The following is a 17,707-nucleotide window of genomic DNA, read 5'->3' on the forward strand; positions in this document are numbered from 1 at the left end:
CCCCTGCAACTTATAATTCAATTTTATCATGATGACCACTTTGTTTTTCACCCACTTATCTCTTAATACCTGCAAGGATAAAGATTTTGTTTTCAGGATTATAGTGTAGAACTGTTCATTTCTTGTAGGCTGCAGTGATGGAGTCAGAGATGAATACTTCCACATTCAAAGGTTCAGTGATATAAACTATTCCATACTCCAACCAGAGGTGAAGATTCATCTTACCGCTCTTCGAAATGACTATTGTAAGTTATTGCTTAGATCATGAATTGAAAAGTTGAAATGACAAAATGTATTCTGTGCTCTGGCATAAACTTGAAATTTTATTCTGGAAGAACCAGATGGCCTTGTGCCTCATGCTTAAATGGTGTACCATCCAAATATGGTTAATATAGTGGTTTTTTCATTGTGGAATTTTCATGTTCAAGAATGGGTATTGTTGGTCTTGGTGAGGCACAAGAACTACACATTATGTTTTACTGTATTAGAATGAAGTGTATACTACCAAACGTAAAATAGATAGCTAGTGGGAAGTAGATGCATAGCACAGGGAGATCAGCTAGGTGGTTTGTGACCACCTAGAGGGGTGGGATAGGGAGGGTGGGAGGGAGGGAGACGCAAGAGGGAAGAGATATGGGAATATATGTATATGTATAACTGATTCACTTTGTTATAAAGCAGAAACTAACAAGCCATTGTAAAGCAACTATACTCCAATAAAGATGTTAAAAAAAAGAATGAAGTGTATAAATGGTGGCCTGTTCTTATTCTTATATATTATTTATTTATTTATTTATTTACACTCACAACTTTTATTTTTTATTAAAAATTTTTTTTTATTGGAATATAGTTGATTTACAATGTTGTGTTAGTTTCAGGTGTAGAGCAAAGTGAATCTGTTATACATATACATATATCCATTCTTTTTGCTTATATTTTAAACATGGATAAATCTTGTCAAACAACCACATTGGCTCTTTGTCTCTAGCTTCTTCTTATGTCACTAGCTTGTGATCTAGTTGGGAAGATGGGACTAACCCACATTGACCTGCTACCAACATGCCAATGTAGAGTATAAATAATAAATTGTGGGGTTTAAGGAGTTATAAGGACTATAAGTAGTTTGCTGATCTTTGGATTTGTTCAGAAAGGTTTTGTGGAGACATTCAGACTTGAGATGGATCTTAAAAGATGAGTAGGACTTGGAGGAGTGGAAGAGAGAAGACAGAGCATCTTCAGTGGTGTTAACAGCATGAACAAAGGCAGGATGTTGGTAATTCATGGTAATTAATGGCAATGAAGAGGATACACTAGGGACTAGTGAATAGGAGGTGGATGCAGATTATGGATATATTTCAAATCCTGATGTAGATTTTTAGATTTGTTGTGGGAATTCTCAACTAGGAGAGATATCAAAGGAAAATTCATGGCAGAGTATGCAGAATGCATTTAGCAGGAGAGCTACCAAAAAGTAAGGGACTGTTTTCTCTCCATGAGGAAAACTATATGGGAAGAGGGACAAGTTTAAGATTATTCCACGTTTTGAAGCAGGGGAAGGATGGTGTCACTGAGAAGACAAGTTAGCAGGAGAAGTCATGTGAGGAGGGAAGATTATTCTTGCAATATTACACTTGAAGAGACAGTGAGATATACAAGATTTTCTGGCAGGTTATTAGAAATGAGGTTTGTAGTTGAAAGAGGGGAAAGGCTAGAGTGTAGGTCAGATGAGTATGATTGAAGTTGAGAGCCCTGGTGAGCTCTCCTGGTGAGGGAGAAAGGAGCAGAGGGAAGAGGTCTGCTTCTCGGGAGCATTCACAGAGAGGAATGAGCAGGAAAAAGCAAAATCATTAAAGGGAACAGTTCTCCTACCATTCTCCTCCTATACCTTTAAGAGAATTTATTGCCATGACTAATAAAAATTGAAGAATTCATTTCAATAGATGTTTAAAAAGCACAACACTCATGTTAAAAAAAAGCAAACAAAAACCTTTTGTGCCTACTTCCCCTTCAGGCCATAACCCCTTTTGTCTCCTCCCTTTGACAGCAAAACTTGTCAAAAGATGTCTATATTCACAATTTCTTATTTCTCTCCCCATCGTCTTTGAATCTGCTTTAGTCAGTTCTTAAATCTCACCATTCCACTGAAACTGCCCTTCCAAACATCACCCAAAACTCTTCATTTCTAAATCCAGCAGTCACTTCTTGGAGCTCATTTACTTAACTCTATCAGCCACATTGGAGACAGTTGGTCACTCCCTCCTGCTTGATATTGCACTGTCTTGGTTTGCCTCCTAGCTTTCTGTTCACTCTTTCTTAGTCTTTTTTTTGCTGGTTTCTCTTCCTCTTCTATCTCTCTGCCTCCTAAATTTTGGAATGCACCAAGTCTCATTCCTTGGACATCTTTTCTTTTTGACTTCTATTCTATTTTAGTTGATCTATTGGCTTTCTGGCTATATCTCCTTGTATTATGTTTTTAGTTGTAGCTCTAGGGATTGCAATGCAATCTAAACTTTCTCAGTCTACTTAGAATTACTATTGCATATTTCACACAATATGTAAAAATCTTGCAGTCATATGTGTCTCCCCAGCCCCCAACTTTTTTGGGAGAGTTACTTTAGTTGTCTATGTTTTAAATCTACATGCATTGAAAACTCCACCATCGTTAAGTTTTACTTTAAAAAGCCATACGTATTTGTGTTTTAAATATTTTAAGAGAGAAAAAATTGTCCTTTATATTTACCCAAATATTTACCAATTACAACATTCTCCTTCATTCCTGAAGATCCAAATTTCCCTCTTATATAATTTCCTTTCAGTCAAAACTTCTGTTAGTATTTCTTGCAGATCAGGTCTGTTGGTAAAGACTTCTCTTACCCTTATCATGATATTTTTGCTTGATGTAGAATTCCGGGTTGTCAGATGTATTTTTTCAGCACTTTAAAGATGTTCCACTGACTTCTGGCCTCTATGGTTTCTGGTGAGAACTCCTTTGAAACCTTGCTCTCTTGCTTCCAAGACCTGACTCCAATTACACATATGTTAGATCTGTGGATATTATCCCACAAATCCCTGAGGTTCTGTCCATTTCTTTAACATTTTTTTCCCTTCATATTCTTTATTTTATTTAATTAATTTATTTTTTAAATGTTTTTATTGGAGTATAACTGCTTTACAATGGTGTGTTAGTTTCTGCTTTATAACAAAGTGAATCAGTTATACATATACATATATCCCCATATTTCTTCCCTCTTGCATCTCCCTCCCTCCCACCCTCCCTATCCCACCCTTCTAGCTGGTCACAAAGCACTGAGCTGATCTCCCTGTGCTATGCGACTGCTTCCCACTAGCTATCTATTTTACATTTCCTCCATGTTCTTTAGATTGGATAATTTGAGCTTTCCCTGCACTTACAAGATTTGGGGTTAGGCTGAGATGTGTGTGGGTTTATACACTCACAATTAGAGGATGCCTTTCTGTGGCTCCCCTCCCATCCCTCCCAGGCTTTCTCCTCACACTTTGGCCATTTCAGCCTCCTTTCTCTGGTTTCTTTGACTAGCGACATGGTGGGCTTTCTGTCAGAGTCTGAGCTGCTGGTGTTACTCCATGATTGGGGCCCACCCTCAGGGTAAAGCTGTGTGAAGAAAAAAATGGAAAACTCACCCCTGGGCAGGTTGCTTCTCCAAGTTTTCACTCCCTTACATGGTTTACCTGCTTTTGCTGATTTTCCAGAGTTCTCAGGTATTTGTTTTTTGAATTTTGTTCAGAGTTTGTAGTTTGCATCAGTGGGAAGGATGAGTTATAGGGGATTAGACTGCTCTAGTGAAACTGGTGTGCTTCATAGTTTTGTACTGATATGTGTCAATCAGGATAGGAGTTTCTGTCTTATAAGAAATAAGATAGGGTACAGTTTAGTATGTGGTCATACAAATATGGTTTCTCTGAGCAATCATATGATTTTTATAGAGTAAGATAGAGAATACTACTAAGAACTTCTAGATATAATAAATAAGCCAGAGATCACCTCTTCTAGATATACTGTAATTGGGTTGCCTTTTGATTAGCAATGATGGTGTCATCTCCCATATGTATATTCTAGGTCTGAGGATGTCTCCATAAGAATTACATGCTTTTAAATTTTAATGATCTGTTAGATGAAATCCATTTATATTTATAATGGTAGATGAAACTGCCAAGTTTTCTAAATGCCTCTAAGTAAGTATATAAGAGCATAAATGGTAAGTGTTATTGCTTATTACACTGTGTATCTTTTTTTTTTTTTTTTTTTTTTTGTGGTACACAGGCCTCTCACTGTTGTGGCCTCTCCCGTTGCGGAGCACAGGCTCCGGACGCGCAGGCTCAGCGGCCATGGCTCACTGGCCCAGCCGCTCCGCGGCATGTGGGATCTTCCCAGACCGGGGCACGAACCCGTGTCCCCTGCATTGGCAGGCGGACTCTCAACCACTGCGCCACCAGGGAAGCCCTACACTGTGTATCTTGATACAAGATTCTATTCCAACTTTCATTTTTGAACTTCTCATGGTCTACTTGGATCCATGATTCTGTTTTCCAGCCGACCATAGGGAAGTTATCAATCTTTCTCCTCTACCTATAAATAAAGTTATTTGAAAATATTTTTATTTGACTGTATAATCACCCTAATTTGAAATGCTTTTCTTATAGATCTGAATATCCTAGACTGGAACTTGCATAATCTTGTTGCTATAGCCCTTGTATCTTCTGTATACATCTGGAATGGGGATAATCACAATAGGATTGAAAATATAGACTTAAGTGTCACTTGTAACTATATATCTTCTGTGTCCTGGACAAAAGAGGGAACCTGCCTGGCAGTTGGCACCAGCGAGGGAGAAGTGCAAGTACTGGTCAGCTTTTTCTTTCTCATAATGTGTTCTGTATAGTTGCTAGATAACTGAGATTGACTTTTAATAACAGCTTATTATAAAATAAAGAAACTATAGTAGATGTGGTACTTGAAGCTATGAGGAGTAAGAGGATATACCATTTTGGGTCTTTTCTGAATGGTGTTTAATGAGGATGTAGGGGTACTCTGCTTAGTTTTTTCACACAAGCTTTCTTTCTGTCACATTTCCTTTTTCCCCCTCCGTTCTTTCTCTCGGACTAAAGTTGGACTTAGGAGATCCCCAGTTTTAGGACTTTGGAGAGAAGAAAACAACCTTCCAGTCTTCCTTTCTCACCTTAAGCCATGATCAGGAGTAGAGTTACTTAAAATGAGTGAATTTTTTTTCTAATAGGCTCTCTGAAATGGGAGCTTACCAAGTTTCCATCAATCTATCTAATTTCTCATGTACCGTTATTGTTATTGTTATTTATTAGCAATAGTGTAAACAGTATCGCTCAGGTGTTCAATGACTTTGGAGGGCCACAGATGGCTCTACTGTTTTCTCATCTCTGTAATGATACTGGATACTATGAGGGTTATGTCGTGATTTCTTCTTATGCCAAAGTTCTCATTCCTAATATGGGTCAGAATATCATTGATAGCTGGCAGAAAAGGAGTCTCTTAGCAGGAAATAGAATTCCTGACTTTACAAAGTGTCTAGGCACTCAAATTTTATTTGTTGATAACTATAGGTGAATTTCCAGGTTTGGAATTCCCACAGTTTGAAGGAACTAGAAGTGTCATAGTGATTCTTAACCCTTTGCAGCCCACTGACTTCACCTGGAGAACTTTAAAATAAATGCCATATCCCCAGGCTCTTACTCCCACCATTAAATCAGAATGGCTAGCACCCATAGCCTGCTCCCTCAATGATCCTAATATGCAGACAGCATTGAAAACTGCTGACTAGGGTTAGAGGTGCTGAACTTTCACTTAGCATAAGGACTGGCTATATCAACACTAGTTGGCTATCAGGCCTTTGAGAAGACCGTGGGTTGTGAAAATGCTACATAACCATGCTTGTTCATTTTTTTCAGTTATGGGATGTGGTCACTAAAAAGCGACAGAGAAATATGCTTGGTCATTTGTCAGTAGTTGGGGCTCTAAGCTGGAATAACTACATCCTTAGCAGGTGAGTAGTGTCTTACTGGAACCAATTATATTTGCATCACCAATTGACTATGGGTGCTGAGTGAACAGAACTGCAATATTTAAAACCAAAACCAAAGTAAAACAAAGCAGACATGATTAGTAACAGTTATGATTCTACCTGTCAGGTATTCAGACCTGGTGCTATAAGCAGTCCAGTGGCCGCGTGTACCATGGTGGCTCTGTGCCTAAAGCATGTACTCATACTGAGATGTGACGTTCAGGATTCATTAGATTGTTCAGATAAAATGTAAAACTCTGTTTAAGCAAAAAGTTTCTCTGTACCAAGTAATACCTACTAGAGGGATATTTTTTTGAAATGGGTATTTATTGATATCAGTATCACTAATTTGGAATATGTTAAGCTTTCTGGGGGGCACATTTCCAATTCACAGACCCACAGAGGTTAGAGCTGGAAGGAACCTCATAGATTAACCAGTTCAGTGATTCTCAGACTTGAGAGTGTGTCAGAATCCCTGGAGGGCTCCTCAAAACCCAGATTGCTGCTCTCACTCTGGGAATTTCTGATTCAGTAGGTCTGAGGTGTGCTGATAATATGCATTTCTAATTTCCCAAGTGATGCTGACACTTTATCACTTTTGAGAACTACTGATTTAGTCATCTAACTGCTTCTTTTTGACCAGGAACGTTAAGCGACTTGTCCCTGTGAGCCTACATAATTGGTCTAAATACGTATTTAATAACAGTCATTCATCTTCATACTGTATTTCTTAAAGTAGATTTAAATTTAAATAAAATTTGAAGCCTTTTACAATTTCTTTAAGTAGCACAGATGTAAATTTGGTATTTTAATACCTTGTGATTATAGGCCAGACTTAAAACTACTTAAGCAAATTGCTCTTATATAGACCTAAATATTTACCCTGTGAAGTTGTTGTACTCTGGTCAATTCTATACTCGAGTTCCTTTTACAATCTATTTACATTGCTTAAGTTTAGTTTCATTATCCATGAGGAACATGAACAAACACTTTCTTATAATCATAGCAGCTAACATTTTAGAATACTCTGTGCCAGGCAATGTGCTAACTCTTTAGGTGTGTAATCACGTTTTAATCCCTGCAATGACATTATAAAGTGGTTTATATCCCCCCACCCTCTTCTTCTGAGGAGTAGACTGAGACACCAGCCTGAGGTCACATGGTTAACGTAAGGGGAAGAGTCAGGCTTCGAACCAGGTGGTCTGGCCACAGAGTCCATACTGTTCATCAAAATGCTATCTGGGCTGTGCCTAAGTTGTTTTTAAAAATCTGATACTGCGCTTTGAGAAACTTCAGAAATAATTGTAGGCAGTTATTTACTTTCTCCTTGGAGAAAACTAGTCCAGAAAGAGTTCATTATCTTTGTGAGACAGGACCCTTATCATCATTTGGATCCAAATCACTGAGAGTGGAGACATTATCCAGTGATTTTGAATCATATTGCAGTTTGCTGTGACATTCAGATAGTTTTATATTCTTTTTAGATATTAGTAGCATGAGCAAACTAATAGTAGATCTGTAGATTAATAGAAAAAGGAAATAATACATTTTTATGTCTAACACATATATCATACACATATGCCATTTCATTAAGATAATATGAAATATTCTGAATTCCAGAAAAGTAATATTTCCTGGGTTCAGTACATAAACTACTATCTGGGAAAATATGATAATCTTCTAAATTTATTTTTTCCATGCCTGCATTAAAGCCATTAAAGTTAAAGCCATTAACTTTAAAGCATCATATTAAAGCCATTAGAGTTATCTTTCAAAATATATCTTTTAAATATCCAGTTTTGAAACTCTGCCAAGCACATCTATTTCACTTGTGGGAAGAATCACCCAGGCAGAATACTCCATCCTTATTAACTCAAGAAATGTCTATGTTTTGAATCTGTCCTAAGGGGTCTTTCAGGAGTTTGAACAATACTTTCTGCATAATGCTTATGCAGCATTAGGGCTCAAGTTTTCTGTCCTAAACCTGCCCCTTTACCTCTGGGCAGTGGGTCGAGACTGGGCCGTGTTTATCATCACGATGTTCGGGTAGCCCAGCACCATGTTGGAATTCTTCACCACAAGCAAGCTGTGTGTGCCCTGAAGTGGTCGCCGGGTGGCAGGCTGCTTTCCAGTGGCTGTAGTGACGGACTGCTGACTATATGGCCCCATGATCCAGGTGTGAATGCACAGGGTCACCCGCTAAACGTCATACCCCAACCTACAGCAGTCAAGGTAATAAATCCAACAGTTTTGAAAGGTGTGCTTGCGCTGGAGGTTAGTTAAGCATGGGGCATCTGGTGTAAAGTTAGTTAACATATAGTTTTGCTGAAGTGACAAGACAAAAGATCTGCAGAGAGCTGTTACCTGGAAAGAGCTGCTTACATTCTTCGATGTCTTATCAGAAATACATTGAATTGAACTAAGAGTTTCTGGAGACCTGGGCAAGCCAAACCTTGTGGCAGCTACTACCTGGGGAATCATAAGAACAGTCACTAGTGTAAATACTTTCACACTCACCACCGACTAGCCAACTAGTATAGCAGGAGCAGCAGCAGACTCAGAGGTTGACGTCTGTGTGATTTCTCTCATGATGGAGATTCTAGTTTTGCCAAAACAGCGTGTTTATAGTAAAAGCTAACTGGAAGTAGGGTATTGAAGAAAATGATTGCTAATAAACACAAAGATACTCTCTAAAAAACATAAAAATATTCTATGATGAAACTGGGATCCATGGGCTCAGGAGAATTTCTCAGCCTTTTCAAATTGTATGCAAAATTTTGTGTTTACTGAAATAACCCTCTTATCCAGCCCAGTCAGGGGTGTAGCTGAATGGTTATTTAAAAAAGACTACTAAGGTAGGTAACCATAAGATATGATACATTATTTTATTATCTCTTATGGTTTCTGGGGGTCAGACTTTGGGAAGGGCTCTTCTCAGCAGTTCTGGCTCAGGGTCTCTCATGGGGTTGTAGTCAGACAGTGACTGAAGCTAAAAGTGCTGGGAGCTGGCGCAGCTGTTGGCTGGCTAGTCATCCTTCCCTCTTCATGTGGTCTCAGAGCTTCTCCACATTGGGTCACTTTGGGCTTCCTCACAACATGGCAGTCTTAAGAGAGTTGGACTTTGTGGCTCAGGGCAACAGGGCCAGTGCTTCAGAGAACAAGGTGAAAGCGGCATCACCTTTTATAACTAATTCCACAAGTGACGCAGTGACACTGTTGGTGCATTCTGTTGTTTGTAAGCCAGTCACAGCCCTCCCAGATTCAAAGGGAGTAGAATGAGATTCCACATATTGATGGAGGATGTTGGTAAAGGGTATGTGGGATGGGAGATTAATTTTTAACTCCAATTAAGCTTAAACTCAGGATGAGATTAATGTACTCATTTGATGCTGGTGTTATAAAAAGTTACAACTATTTGAAACCTATATCAGCACTTCTGAAGCTTGGAATTTACCTAAAAAAATAATATATGAGAAACAAAAGACATATGCCAGAATGTATTTATTATAGTATTCTTTTTTAAAATTTTTAAATTTTATTTATTTTTTATACAGCAGTTTCTTATTAGTCATCAATTTTATACACATCAGTGTATACATGTCAATCCTAATCTCCCAATTCATGACACCCCCCCACCCCCAATTTCCCCCCTTGGTGTCCTTACGTTTGTTCTCTACATCTGTGTCTCTATTTCTGCCCTGCAAACCAGTTCATCTGTACCATTTTTCTAGGTTCCACATAAATGTGTTAATATATGATATTTGTTTTTCTCTTTCTGACTTACTTCACTCTGTATACAGTCTCTAGATCCATCCACGTCTCCACAAATGACCCAGTTTCGTTCCTTTTTATGGCTGAGTAATATTCCATTCTATATATGTACCACATCTTCTTTATCCATTCCTCTGTTGATGGGCATTTAGGTTGCTTCCATGACCTGGTTATTGTAAATAGTGCTGCAATGAAGGTTGGGGTGCATGTGTCTTTTAGAATTATGGTTTTCTCTGGGTATATGCCCAGGAGTGGGATTGCTGGGTCATATGGTACTTCTATTTTTAGTTTTTTTAAGGAACGTCCATACTGTTCTCCATAGTGGCTGTATCAATTTACATTTCCACCAACAGTCCAAGAGGGTTCTCTTTCCTCCACACCCTCTCCAGCATTTGTTGTCTGTAGATTTTCTGATGATGGCTATTCTGACTGGTGTGAGGTGATACCTCATCGTAGTTTTGATTTACATTTCTCTAATAATTAGTGATGTTGAGCAGTTTTCATGTGCTTCTTGGCCATCTGTATGTCTTCTTTGGAGAAATGTCTATTTAGATCTTCTGCCCATTTTGGGATTGGATTGTTTGTTTTTTTAATATTGAGCTGCATGAGCAGTTTATATATTTTGGAGGTTAATCCTTTGTCCATTGATTTGTTTGCAAATATTTTCTCCCATTCTGAGGGCTGTCTTTTCATCTTGTTTGTAGTTTCCTTTGATTTGCAAAAGCTTTTAAGTTTCATTAGGTCCCATTTGTTTATTTTTGTTTTAATTTCCATTACTCTAGGACATGGATCAGAAAAGATCTTTCTGTAATTTATGTCAAAGAGTGTTCTTCCTATGTTTTCCTTTAAGAGTTTTATAGTGTCCGGTCTTACATTTAGGCCTCTAATCCATTTTGATTTTATTTTTGTGTATGGTGTTAGGGAGTGTTCTAATTTCATTCCTTTACATGTGGCTGTCCAGTTTTCCCAGCACCACTTATTGAAGAGTCTGTCTTTTCTCCATTGTATATCCTTGCCAACTTTGTCATAGCTTAGTTGACCATAGGTGCGTGGGTTTATCTCTGGACTTTCTATCCTGTTCCATTTACCTATATATCTGTTTTTGTGTCAGTACCATATTGTCTTCATTACTGTAGCTTTGTAGTATAGTCTGAAGTGAGGGAGTCTGATTCCTCCAGCTCCATCTTTTTCCCTCAAGACTGCTTTGGCAATTCGGGGTCTTTTGTGCCTCAATACAAATTTTTTTTTTTTCCATACAAATTTTAAGATTTTTTTCTTCTAGTTCTGTAAAAAATACCACTGGTAATTTCATAGGGATTGCACTGAATCTGTAGATTGCTTTGGGTAATATAGTCATTTTCACAATATTGATTCTTCCAATCCAAGAACATGGTATATCTCTCCATCTGTTTGTATCATCTTTAATTTCTTTCATCAGTGTCTTATAGTTTTCTGCATACAGGTCTTTTGTCTCCTTATGTACATTTATTCCTAGTTATTTTATTCTTTTTGTTGCAATGGTAAATGGGAGTGTTTCCTTAATTTCTCTTTTAGATATTTCATCATTAGTGTATAGGAATGCAAGAGATTTCTGTGCATTAAGTTTGTATCCTGCTACTTTACCAAATTCATTGATTAGCTGTAGTAGTTTCCTGGTGGCATCTTTAGGATTCTCTATGTATAGTATCATGTCACCTGCAAACAGTGACAGCTTTACTTCTTCTTTTCTGATTTGTATTCCTTTTATTTCTTTTTCTTCTCTGATTACCATGGCTAGGACTTCCAAAACTACGTTGAATAATAGTGGCAAGAGTGGACAACTTTGTCTTGTTCCTGGTCTTAGAGGAAATGCTTTCAGTTTTTCACCATTGAGAATGATGTTTGTTGTAGGTTTGTTATATATGGCCTTTATTATGTTGAGGTAGGTTCCCTCTGTGCCCGGTTTCTGGAGAGTTTTTATCATAAATGGGTGTTGAATTTTGTCAAAAGCTTTTTATGCATCTATTGGGATGAGCATATGGTTTTTATTCTTCAATTTGTTAATATGGTGTACCACATTGATTTATTTGTGTACATTGAAGAATGCTTGTATCCCTGGGATAAATCCCACTTGATCATGGTGTATGATCTTTTTAATGTCTTGTTGGATTCTGTTTGCTTGTATTTTATTGAGGATTTTTGAATCTATATTCATCAGTGATATTGGTCTGTAGTTTTCTTTTTTTGTAGTATTTTTGTCTGGTTTTGGTATCAGGGTGATGGTGGCCTCATAGAATGAGTTTGGGAGTGTTCCTTTCTCTGCAATTTTTTGGAAGAGTTTGAGAAGGATGGGTATTAGTTCTTCTCTAAATGTTTGATGGAATTCGCCTGTGAAGCCATCTGGTCCTGGACTTTCATTTGTTGGAAGATTTTAAATCAGTTTCAATTTCATTACTTGTGATTGGTCTGTTCATATTTTCTGTTTCTTCCTGGTTCAGTCTTGGAGGGATATACCTTTCTAAGAATTTGTCCATTTCTTCCAGGTTGTCCTTTTTATTGGCATAGTGTTGCTTGTAGTAGTCTCTTAGGATGCTTTGTATTTCTGCGGTGTCCATTGTAACTTCTCCTTTTTCATTTCTAATTTTTTTGATTTGAGTCCTCTCCGTCTTTTTCGTGATGAGTCTGGCTAAAGGTTTCTCAATTTTGTTTATCTTCTCAAAGAACCATCTTTTAGTTTTATTGATCTTTGCTATTGTTTTCTTTCATTTATTTCTGCTCTGATCTTTATGATTTCTTTCCTTCTACTAACTTTGGGTTTTGTTTGTTCTTCTTTCTCTAGTTCCTTCAGGTGTAAGGTTAGATTGTTTATTTGAGATTTTTCTTGTTTCTTGAGGTGTGCTTGTATTGCTATAAACTTCCCTCTTAGAACAGTTTTTGCTGCGTCCCATAGGTTTTGGATTGTTGTATTTTCGTTGTAATTTTTCTCTAGGTATATTTTGATTTCCTCTTTGTTATTCAGTGATCTCTTGCTTATTTAATAATGTATTGTTTAGCCTCCATGTGTTTGTGTTTTTTACGTTTTTTTCCCTGAATTGATTTCTAATCTCATAGCATTGTGGTTGGAAAAGATGCTTGATATGATTTCAATTTTCTTAAATTTACTGAAGCTTGATTTGTGAACCAAGATGTGATCTATCCTGGAGAATGTTCCGTGTGCACTTGAGAAGAAAGTGTAATCTGCTCTTTTTGGATGAAATGTCCTATAAATATCAATTAAATCTATCTGGTCTATTATGTCATTTAAAGCTTGTGTTTCCTTATTAATTTTCTGTGTGGGTGATCTGTCCATTGGTGTAAGTGAGGTGTTAAAGTCCCCCACAATTGTTGTGTTACTGTCGATTTCCTCTTTTATAGATGTTAGCAGTTGCCTTATGTATTGAGGTGCACCTATGTTGGGTGCATATATATTTACAATTGTTATATCTTCTTCTTGGATTGATCCCTTGATCATTATGTAGTGTCCTTCCTTTTCTCTTGTAACATTCTTTATTTTAACGTCTATTTTATCTGATATGAGTATTGCTACTCCAGGTTTCTTTTGATTTCCATTTGCATGGAATATCTTCTTCTATCCCCTCACTTTCAGTCTGTATGTGTCCCTAGGTCTGAATTGGGTCTCTTGTAGACAGTATATATATGGGTGTTGTTTTTGTATCCATTCAGCAAGGCTGTGTCTTTTGGTTGGAGCATTTAATCCATTCATGTTTAAGGTAATTATCAATATGTATGTTCCTCTTACAATTTTCTTAATTGTTATGTGTCTGTTTTTGTAGGTCCTTTTCTTCTCTTGTGTTTCCCACTTAGAGAAGTTCCTTTAGCATTTGTTTTCGAGCTGGTTTGGTGTGCTGAATTCTCTTAGCTTTTGCTTGTTCATAAAGCTTCTGATTTCTCCGTTGAATATGAATGAGATCCTTGATGGGTAGAGTAATCTTGGCTGTAGGTTATTCCCTTTCATCACTTTAAATATATTGTGCCATGTGCCACTCCCTTCTGGCTTGTAGAGTTTCTGCTGAGAAATCAGCTGTTAACCTTATGGGAGTTCCCTTGTATGTTATTTGTCATTTTTCCCTTGTTGCTTTCAATAATTTTTCTTTGTCTTTAATTTTTGTCAGTTTGATTACTCTGTGTCTCAGCATGTTTCCCCTTGGGTTTGTGCTGCCTGGGGCTCTCTGTGCTTCCTGGACTTGGGTGGCTATTTCCTTTCCCATGTTAGGGAATTTTCGACTATAATCTCTTCAAATATTTTCTCGGGTCTTTCTCTCTCTCTTCTCCTTCTTGGACCCCTATAATGCAAATGTTGTTTAACTTTGTCCCAGAGATCTCTTAGGCTGTCTTCATTTCTTTTCATTCTTTTCTCTGTATCCTGTTCCACAGCAGTGAATTCCACCATTCTGTCTTCCAGGTCACTTATAGGTTCTTCTGTCTCAGTTATTCTGCTATTGATTCCTTGTAGTGTATTTTTCATTTCAGTTATTGTATTGTTCTTCTCTGTTTGTTTGTTCCTTAATTCTTATAGGTGTTTGTTCCTTAATAATTCTGGGTCTTTGTTAAACATTTCTTGAATCTTCTCGATCTTTGCCTCCATTCTTTTTCCAAGGTCCTGGATCATCTTCACTATCATTATTCTGAAAAATTTTTTCTGGTTGCCTATCTCTACTTCATTTTGTTGTTTTTCTGGGGTTTTATCTTGTTCCTTCATCTGGTACATAATCCTCTGCCTTTTCATTTTGTCTATCTTTCTGTGAATTTGGTTTTGTTCCACAGGCTGCAGAATTGTAGCTTTTCTTGCTTCTGCTGTCTGCCCTCTGATGGATGAGGCTATCTAAGAGGCTTGTGCAAGCTTCCTGATGGGAGGGACTGGTGGTGGGTAGAGCTGGGTGTTGCTCTGGTGGGCAGAGCTCAGTAAAACTTTAATCCGCTTGTCTGCTGATGGGTGGGGCTGGGTTCCCTCCCTGATGGTTGTTTGGCCTGAGGCAACCCAACACTGGAGCCTACCTGGCTCTTTGGTGGGGCTAATGGCCAACTCTGGGAGGGCTCATGCCAAGGAGTACTTCCCAGAACTTCTGCTGCCACTGTCCTTGTCCCCGTGGTGAGCCACAGCCACCCCCTGCCTCTACAGGAGACCCTCCAACACTAGCAGGTAGGTCTGGTTCAATCTCCTATGGGGTCACTGCTCCTTCCCCTGGGTCCCGATGCGCACACTACTTAGTGTGTGCCCTCCAAGAGTGGAGTCTCTGTGTCCCCCAGTCCTGTCAAAGTCCTGCAATCAAATCCCACTAGCCTTCAAAGTCTGATTCTCTAGGAATTCCTCCTCCCATTGCCAGACCCGCAGGTTAGGAAGCCTGACCTGGGGCTCAGAACCTTCACTCCAGTGGGTTGACTTCTGTGGTATAAGTGTTCTGCAGTTTGTGAGTCAACCCCCTAGCAGCTATGGGATTTCATTTTACTGTGATTGCGCCCCTCGTACCATCTCATTGTAGTTTCTCCTTTGTCTTTGGATGTGGGGTATCTTTTTGGTGAGTTCCAATGTCTTCCTATCGATGATTGTTCATCAGTTAGTTGTGAGTCCAGTGCTCTCACAAGAGGGAGTGAGCACACATCCTTCTGCTCCACCATCTTGAACCCTATTAAAGTATTCTTTATAAAAACAAACAACAAAAACACAATCCCCCCAAATCCACTTCTTTTCAAAAAACTCAGCCCAAGCCAATGCAAACCAAACCAAAATAAGATAAAAAATCAACCTGAGTCCAGAATTAGAACAAACATTAATTAGAGTATAATAACGTGATGGAATATTGTGGGATTACTAAAAATGATAACTATGAAAAATAAACATGGAAAGCCATATAATAAGTGAAAACAACAGAAAAATAAAATAGTATATACATCATGCTTAGTACTTTATAAAATACTTTTACATATAGAAGATAATATGTAAAAATGAGAATAGTTGCCAGGATGATTGATAAGGATATACAGATAAATATGACTGAAATATTTGTTAAAATGTTTTTTAAAGTTACTGTTATTAGTCATTTCAATTATCAGTATAAATATTAAATTCTGTTTTTCAGAATTAACAATAACAATTTATAACTAAAGAAAAGGCAATTTTATTTTCTAAAATGTATTAAGATTTGAAATACATCAGATTTTCTTGTGTTGTGAACAAGCATGTATAGCTCTCCATTCTTTTCTATTCCCTCTCTGACCTAGAACCTAAGGACACAGGTAGACAAACCAGAGGAAGACTGTATTTTATAACCAGATGCTAGGGGCACATGTCAACTCTTCCAGCAGCAGATTTTTGCCCCAGAGGATGTGTTGAATGAAGTTTTTCAAACATATTATTGTGTGGTTTTTCTATGTTTAAAATATTTGCAATTGTTATCTAAATTTGAAGAAGGCACCAATATGTGATTTCTAGTCCCTGAGAAGTAATCTCTGGAGAGTAAAGTAGCTCTTGCCTTTGGATCAGAGGTCCTGGAAATCTGCCACAGGGACAGAGCTCTGGAGCTTCTGCTTATATGCGTGCAGCTCATTCATGATTTCACCTTCTCCAAAGCTGACCTGCCTGTGTAATTATTTGGAACTTTAAAGGCCATGGATTGGTGTCCCTGGCAGTCTGAAATCCTCGCTGTTGGAGGAGGAATGAAGGATGGACACTTACACATCCTGGACATCAATACTGAGCAGAGCATCCAGACCCCAAGCACAAACTCACAGGTAAATGTCTCTCAGGGAGTTTACCTTCATTCTGGTCTTCCAGAATCTTGTGAAAATAACTTATGATAGAGCATAGGACCCAAACACACCTCTCTTTACCTGCTAAGTCTACAGGAATTTCAGTTCTTAAGAGTTTCTTTTTGTAAAACCTTCTTCATCTGTGAGTTGAAAGTTAATTTAACTTGTGTGTCCTTTCTTTTTCATTTCCCTTCTTTCTCAGCACTGCTTTGACTGAGAAACTTGAGAGTAGTCTGACTGTTCCTGGACAGTGATCATAGCCCACTTCAGTTCATAGGTTCATTGTGCCTAAGCCTATTTGTATATTTAGTCTTTTGTTGCCTTGGGATAAACTTTCCTAGAACTAACATAATTCCTCTAATAACCTAACCCCACGTATGGACTGGAGGATAGACGTGGACAGAGCACACTGCCTAGAATCAGTTTAAAATGCATTCAGTGAATCAGAAATTGCCGTAATTCTATATTTTGGGGGTCATTATTACAGATTTGTTCCCTAGTCTGGCTACCTAAGACAAAGGAGATCGCAACTGGTCAAGGGTCTCCTAAGAATGATGTGACTGTGTGGTCCTGTCCTGCTCTGGCCAGGTCACGTGGGTTTTTTGGTAAGTAAATAGGTAAGTAAAATTCCATGTCCCTATTGCAAAGTGAGCTGCTACTGGTGGAAAAGTCCATGAATGGAAGACTTTCTCCTTCTGGTTCTTTGAAGTATATATTTTATCAGAGGAAAAAGCCCTACACCCACCACACCTCTGGTGTGAGTGTTTCTGAATTTGATTGTTCGTCACTTATAACTGTCATGTCTTCTTGCATTCGTGTATGCAGTGATGATTGTGGACAGTTTTCAAAATGTGTTTCCGAACTCTGGAGTTAGCATTATGACTCATCTTACCCTATTTTGCAGAAGAACCAGCAGAGCTGAAATGTGTGGGAGATAAGGAAGTATGAAAAGGGCGAGACATTGTTGTATGTGGGGAGACCATTCCAGACTGTGAGACTCTGGGGAGCCTCTGCCCTTTCAAGGCAGACTGCTGTTCTTTGTCAGAGTAGTTCTGTAAATGTTTACTGGTTACTTCTTG

General features: G+C 38.2%; 1 protein-coding gene across 1 annotated transcript in view; it reads left to right on the plus strand.

Moving 5' to 3' along the window:
* Positions 1–17,707, plus strand: part of CDC20B (cell division cycle 20B) — a 62,275-nt gene that overhangs the window by 39,322 nt on the left and 5,246 nt on the right. Inside the window, exons 6-11 of the mRNA XM_060007042.1 lie at positions 129–245; positions 4,681–4,877; positions 5,959–6,053; positions 8,078–8,303; positions 16,485–16,610; positions 17,116–17,233. Of these exons, the coding sequence (XP_059863025.1) occupies positions 129–245; positions 4,681–4,877; positions 5,959–6,053; positions 8,078–8,303; positions 16,485–16,610; positions 17,116–17,233 (879 nt within the window). The remainder of the gene's footprint in view (positions 1–128; positions 246–4,680; positions 4,878–5,958; positions 6,054–8,077; positions 8,304–16,484; positions 16,611–17,115; positions 17,234–17,707) is intronic.

This window comes from Delphinus delphis, chromosome 3, assembly GCF_949987515.2.
Source record: "Delphinus delphis chromosome 3, mDelDel1.2, whole genome shotgun sequence".
Classification (NCBI taxonomy): Eukaryota; Metazoa; Chordata; class Mammalia; order Artiodactyla; family Delphinidae; genus Delphinus; species Delphinus delphis.